Genomic DNA, 7,349 nt, shown 5'->3' with positions numbered 1-7,349 from the left:
GAGATTGATGAAATGATTGAAGAAAATAAAGAAGAGATTAGGATGATAATAGGTGGGGATTTCAATGCGAGAACAGGAGACAGAGGAGGAAGGGAATGGGGAGAAGAGAGAGGAAGAAAATCCAAAGATAAGGTACTAAATGGGGAGGGAAAAAGTTGTTGAAGAGCTTGGAGGAGTTGGGATGGTATATCTTAAATGGAAATATCGAAGGGGATAAAAAAGGAGAATATACACGCTCAGGAAGTGAAAGGGGAACGGTAATTGATTATGTGATAGTGGATGATGAGGTAACAGAAAAGGTTAAGAAACTAGAGGTAGGTGAATATATTGATTCGGATCCCTTTCCCTTAATAGTGACATTAGAGGAACAAAATAGCAATAGCAATATGAGTGAAATGGGAGCAAATGTAAAAAGTGTAGGAAAAGGGAAGGAAAGAGAAGGAAGGGTCAAGGAGAGTCAAGGGAAAGAAAAGAACAGTTTAGAGAGAAAATAAGAAATATCCAAATGAGAGAGGGAAAGGTGGACGACGAGATGGGAAAAATGATAGGAGAAATACAAATAGGATTAGAGTGCACAAACAAAAATGAAGTTAGTAAAGGGGGAAATGGACGTGGGTGGGATGAGGACTGCAAAGAGAAAAAAAGGAGGTCAGAAATTAATTAAGAAAGTGGAGAAAAGAAAAAAGTAATGGGGAAGAATATAGAAAAAAAAGAAAGAGTATACTGAGTTGTGCAATCAAAAGAAAAAGGAAGAGAATAAAAGGTTTGAAGAAGAGGCGGAGAAGGCTAGGACGAAAGAAGAGGTATAAAATGTAGTAAATAGAGAAAGAAAAAGAAGAAAAAGAGTAAACCAAGATATTGAGATGATAGAATGGTAGAAATATTTTTTGGATATGCTAGGAGGAGTAGAGAGAAAAGTTTTAAAGGGAGGAAAATATGGTAGAGAAAGAGATGAGGAAGAGGACATTTTAAGGGAAGAAATAGTTAAAGTTTTAGGAATAATGAAGGATGGAAAGGTACCTGGTATAGATGAGATTCCAAATGAAGTTTAGAAATATGGAGAGGAGAAACTAGATGAATGGGCATGGATAATGTGAAATAGAGTGTGGAGAGGAGAGCGGTGGCCAGAGTTATGGAAAGAAGGAGTAGTTATACCAATAGTAAAGAAAGGCAATTTTAAATATTCAACACAAAATACGAAATTTCAAAGAAGAAGAATAACTTTCTACCAAAAGAGACTATTTTATAACAAAGAACATGCTTTTTAAAGGAAATGGTTAAATTTTAAATTAAAAAGGATAGATTTTCAACAAAAAAATAGAATCGTTTAATTTTTTTTTTAATAATTAATTTTCAACTAAACTGTTGAATTTTTAACTAACATAATGAATCGTAAACTAAAAAGATTAATTTGCTAAATAAAAGAAGATTTCTGAACAAATTACAGAAACAAACAACTAAATTCATAGTTGAATTTTGAACTAAAAATGATTAATTTTCAACAAAATAGTTAAATTTCAAACTAAAAAAGGTCTGCTATCAACCAAAAATGGAATCGTTTTATTTGCAACTAAAAAGGTGAATTTTCAACAAATGTTATGAATATTTAACTGGAATTTATTAATATTCAACACAAAATACGAACTTTCAAAGAGGAAGAATTCCTATTTTACCAAAAAGGACTATTTTTCAGCAAAGCACATGCTTGTAAACGAAATGGTTAAATTTGAAATTAAAACAGATCGATTTTCAACCAAAAATTGAATGGATTAATTTTTTGTTAAAATTATTAATTTTCAACTAAAATGTCGAATTTTTAACTGATATAATGAATCATTCACTGAAAAGATTAATTTTCTACAAGAAAAAGAAGATTTGTCAACAAATTACATAAACAAACAACTAAATACATAGTTGTATTTTGAAAAAAGATCAGCTATCAACCAAAAATGGAATCGTTTTATTTTCAACCAAAAAGATGAATTTTCAACAAAAGTTATGAATATTTAACTGGAACTGTCAAATATTCAACACAAAATACGAACTTTCAAAGAAGAAGAATAACTTTTTTACCAAAAAGGACTATTTTTCAGCAAACCTCATGCTTTTTACACGAAATGGTTAGATTTTAAATGAAAACAGATCGACTTTCAACCAAAAATTAAATGGATTAATTTTTAGTTAAAATAATTAATTTTCAACTAAAATGTCGAATTTTTAACTGATATAATGAATCATACACTGAAAAGATTAATTTTCTACAAAAAAAAAAGAAGATTTGTCAACAAATTACATAAATTAACAACTAAATACGTAATTGAATTTTGAACTAAAAATTATAATTTTCAACAAAATACTTAAAATTCAAACTTAAAAAGATCAGCTATCAACCAAAAATGGAATCGTTTTTTCTCAACTAGGAAGATGAATTTTCAAAAAAAGTTATGAATAATTAACTAGAATTTTTAAATATTCAATAAAAAATACGAATTTTGAAAGAAGAAGAATAACTTTCTACCAAAAAGGACTATTTTTCAGCAAAGCACATGCTTTTTAAACGAAATGGTTAAATTTTAAATTTAAAAAATCGATTTTCAACAAATAATTGAATGGTTTAATTTTTTGTTAAAATAATTGATTTTCAAGTAAACTGTCGAATTTTTGAAAAACATAATGAATCATAGACTAAAAAGATTAACTGCATTTCGAATAATGCACTCGATGCATCGCTCAAACGATTTTTTGAATCAGAGGAATTGCCTCAGACAAAAATAGCATCTGAAGAAGATGAATTGTGTGAGCCACACTTTAGTCAAACACATTCGAGAACAGCCGAAGGACGGTATATTGTCCGTATTCCGTTCAAATCAACTCCTCCTCTGAATATTGGTAAAACGCGATATCGCGCAGAACAAAATCTGAAAAGAATCGAAAATCGTCTCGCAAAAAATGAATCGCAACGGGAAAAATGTCGAATTTATGCACGGATACAAATCGTTGAATCACATGCAGATGTATAAAGATCTCGAGTCTAAATTTAAAATAATCAAGCCAGTGTTTATATCGCATCATCCGGTCATAAAACCCGACAGCATAACAACCCAACTTCGGGTCGTACTTAATGTGTCTGTGAAAACATCAAACGATACATCGCTCAACGACCATATGTTTACTGGACCTGCATTACAATCAGATTTATCCCTAATTCTACTAAATTGGCAAGCTTATTAAATGTGTTTTTCTACCTATAAGGTCATTAATTATTATAATGCAGTTGCAAAAACTTTGCTAAATTAATTTATAAAAATGGTAGTTTAACCCTCAGGGTATGAACTAGGTTAGCGTAACCCGAGCGAATTTCGAAAGTCGCGGCATTTCGACTTAAGTGATGGGAGGTGGCCCGAACTGGTGGGGGAAAAATTTTTGAGGTAAGAAGAGTGTGCGAGTCCATTGGCAGCATCAGTAAGCGTCAGGTCGTGAAGGTGTGCAAATTTCAAAATTGAGGTCGGGTGATATTCACCCAGTTAGTACTCAACGTCACAAAATCCAGTGTTTGTGAAAAATCAAAAGTGAATTATTGAAGCGATTTTCGTGATAAGAGTGTTAATGTCTTCCAAAGAAGTGTCTCGGAGAGAAATCACATTGCCAAGTATAGTGCGTGACGCATGGCGTCGCATAAAGAAGGCAGCGTAGCATCATAGTACTCCGTATTCTAGGTATAGAGGTATATAACCTTAGATTTTTTCTTATAAGTCTAGATAATAGCCTTACTAAAATTTCCTCATCGTAATCGATAATACTTTTGATAATTTGAGATGAGAGTATATGCGTGATAAAATAATTCTAATTTTTTTCTCATTTTTATGGTTATAGTCAAACAAGAGCACTACTACACGGTGGAATTCGTAAGAAATTTATGGTCTTTCCACCATACTTCTGAGCAAGGTAAATAGACTATTTTACTTGAAAAAATAATGATTGTGAACAAATTTCGTATTTTATAATGATTGATATTTTTTGTTTTTTACAAAGATGATGACACGTAGGCGAACTCGAAGTGCTTCAGCACTCGAAGGACTATATCGTGAATCCGATGAAAACCTCGAGATGAGAGATCGTGCTGACGACACTGATGATACCGAGGAAGCCGAAGCAGAAAGTTCTCACGCTTCGGAAACAGAAGCTGATCTGAGTGACGGAGAAGGAGATGAACAGCCGGGAACATCTGCGGGCCTTGCGCCCATACGCGGCCGTCTGTCTTACTTGCGCTCTAAAAATGGACATAAATGGACTACTACGGCGCCAGAGCAGAGTCGTAGGCGATTAGCGACACAATATGCTCTTGCTGCCAAAGGTAATGCTATGAATGCCAAAACTCCAGTTGAAGCGTGGAGTTGTCTCTTTTCTGATAACATTTTAGAAATTATCACTACCCATAACGAATGAAGAAGTTAACTGGCAAATTGAAATAATGAGGGAAATGGGAACAGAGATAAATGTTTCAACTCATAAAGTAACTGATATAGTACAAATAAAGGCTGTTTTTGGTTTATTGTATTATGCTGGAGTTAGTGAGCCAATTCATAACACAGGGCGTAAAATTACTACTGACAACTAGTTTACGTAATTTTCTTTAGCCGAGAAGTTTAAAACGGATTTTGATTTGACATTTTGAACGGAAGCAACAATGCAATTAAAAGAATGCCTTATCTAATGGAACTATCAATGCAACTTGTAAAGCCATTATTGATCAGAAGATTGGCTGTACCGACTTAGCGTGTTGGTCTTAGGAATATGATTGAAGAGTTTTTGGACCCGGTGACGTTCCTCAGGAACTTGACATTACGCTTGAGTTAGAAGATAGTAAAATATCGAGGCAGAAACGTTGCAACCTTCGCGCTAGTTCACTAGACTAAAAGACGTATTATAAATGTTTGCGTTGTGGAAAACCTATGTGCAGAGAACATGTTGCTAAAGTATTCTGCGAGTGTGTGCATTGAAACTGAATATTTTCTACCTAACATGATTTAAAAAATAGGCTATTATACTATTTTTTATGAGAATGATTGTCGAAATAAACTCCATTGTTTTTTACTAATTTCCAAAAATTTTCATAGTTTTGCCAATTATTTAATAAAAAAATTTATTGAAACCATTTATGTTATTAATTAACATGGCAACTTCTAATATTATTCATAACCTAATAATACTTTGCATTATGAATTTTTCTTTCAACGCATTTATGAAAAATTCGCCGTGTGATCATTTTTTGCCATTTCAAAAAACGCCTACATTCAAACTTCAAAAAATATACTTTTTGAAGTATATCAAAAAACCAATAAGATCAAGTTCATCTTTTTAGCTTTCCAATAGTGATATTTAAAATATCGGAATATTTTTTTTTTTTGACAAAAATATGAGCATTTGAAAAAAAAAGTTTTTTTTGAGAAAAATATTTTAGATTTGTTCAAGCATCTTATCACAGTTTTTCATGTTCTTAAAATATCACAAATCAAATTCCACTATCGTAATTCTCGGAAAATTTCCTATCATTTAAAAAAAAAAGTTTCGATTGACGAATATGAGTCTGAGTTACGGTCGATCAAAGTTGCTGGGTTAAGTTCACCCATGTTCGTACTATTCGGGACTTTTGAAGTTCGTACCATGAGGGTTAAAAATGCAAAGTTTATGATTAAAGGAATATGATTATCATTAACGTGAGTTACAAAATTGTAATAAATGCATCAATATTAGGAGTAAATTAATTTTTAATAAAAAAAGCTCAATTTGAATAAAATAGTTTAATTTCATTTTCTACAAAAAAATATTAAAATTTTTGAAATATTATTATAAAAGATTAATCACACTTTCAGGTACAGAACTCATCACTTGATGTCTTCTTTTATTTTATACTAATATTTTGTTACGTTAATTAAATATGTATAACATAGAAAAGATAGGCATCTGATTTTTTCTTTTTCATAAAAACATAAATCGGCGCGCACCGTGACGCGCGGAAAACTGCTAGTCAGAAGTAAAAAATAAATCAAATAAAGCTAAAATGGCAATACATAACTCTATATTTGTACCAACTGTACTATACGGTACTGAGACATGGGCTTATCAAGAAAAAAATAAGAGTAAAGTTAATGCAATTGACAGGAGATTCTTGCGCATGATATACGGGAAAACTCTGATGGACAAAGTGAGTAACGTCATAATTCTCGAAGAATGTGGTGCAGAAGAGACGTTAGTAGACACATGTGAAAGAAATCGGTTAACATTCTTCGGGCATGTTGAGAGAATGCCAAATGAACGATTAACGAAATAAGTGTATCAAGGTAAAGTAAATGGCAGCGTGCCTAGAGGTAGACCGCGAAAAGAATGGTTAGAATGTGTGAATGAGTCCCTAGTTAGAAGAGACATAAGAAGTCACAGAAACACGAGAGCCTGCATGAAAAAGTGCATGGAAATAAAAGAAGCTAGAGAATCATGCCAGGACAGAAAAATATGGCGAAAAATAGTTAATAAAAAAGAGTGTCAGTAGAGTGAATGACGCCTGAAACAAAAGACGTTGGATACTAATGAACCCAAGTGGGGAACATTACATGACGACTTTGTGTGGATCTTCACTTGGGGTGATTTCTATAGAGATTGATCAGCAAGCTGGGTCGGAGCAGTTTTGCGGAACGAACGTGTTATTTAAATAAATATCACGAGAATTCTAGATCAATCTAAAAATTGTATGTCCCACCTTAACGCTCGAACACGCGGAGAATTATTGTTGGCGGTGCAAATTTTAAAAACTGCTTAAATTTGAGTGTCGACCGTCAATACTTGCAAAGAATGTTATTGCGCATCTTTTTGTATAAAACAGATTCGATTTTTGTTTCGCTTTTTAGTTATTTAAGGAAAGCGAAATTTTTCGGCGAAAAAAATTAATACTTTGTTGCGTTCAATTCGCCAGATCTTTATTGCGAACTGATATTCTTTTTTGAAAATTTTATGTAACATTCTTCAACATATTCTACGACTGTTAAAGTGTTTATCAAGTTTTAAAAATATTTCAGGGCCGTCTAATGAATTTTCAAAAACATTCTGTTCGAAATCTGGAATGCATGTATACAAACGAGAAAGTTGTGTGAGGAGGTTTCGAATTTCGACAACTTCCAGTGAGAAAAATCTTCCTTAGGGATCAAGGAAGTTTTTCCAAAAAGTTTGAGATCTTTTGTCATGAGGGGACAAAAGTGAGGGTTACATGAAAATTATGTACTGTGTCCTTACCTCGACTCGATACGCGAAAACATAGTGCGACGGGTTGACGTACTTCTACGTGCGATCCGAGTCGA

General features: G+C 32.7%; 1 protein-coding gene across 2 annotated transcripts; it reads left to right on the top strand.

Annotated features, from left to right (window-relative positions):
* Positions 1-3,483: 3,483 nt before the first annotated feature.
* Positions 3,484-5,101, top strand: LOC117178212. Of its 2 annotated transcripts, none has more exons than XM_033369517.1 (3): positions 3,484-3,716; positions 3,874-3,945; positions 4,033-5,101. In XM_033369517.1, exon 3 carries the CDS (start codon positions 4,033-4,035, stop codon positions 4,444-4,446), a length of 414 nt encoding a protein of 137 aa, XP_033225408.1. In that variant the 5' UTR covers positions 3,484-3,716; positions 3,874-3,945; the 3' UTR covers positions 4,447-5,101. The 2 variants fall into 2 exon arrangements, with proteins under 2 accessions (XP_033225408.1, XP_033225407.1); XM_033369516.1 differs by having other exon boundaries at positions 3,484-3,724.
* Positions 5,102-7,349: the final 2,248 nt, after the last annotated feature.

Source organism: Belonocnema kinseyi, chromosome 8 (genome assembly GCF_010883055.1).
Source record: "Belonocnema kinseyi isolate 2016_QV_RU_SX_M_011 chromosome 8, B_treatae_v1, whole genome shotgun sequence".
NCBI lineage: Eukaryota > Metazoa > Arthropoda > Insecta > Hymenoptera > Cynipidae > Belonocnema > Belonocnema kinseyi.
This window is presented reverse-complemented; position numbering and strand designations above follow the sequence as displayed.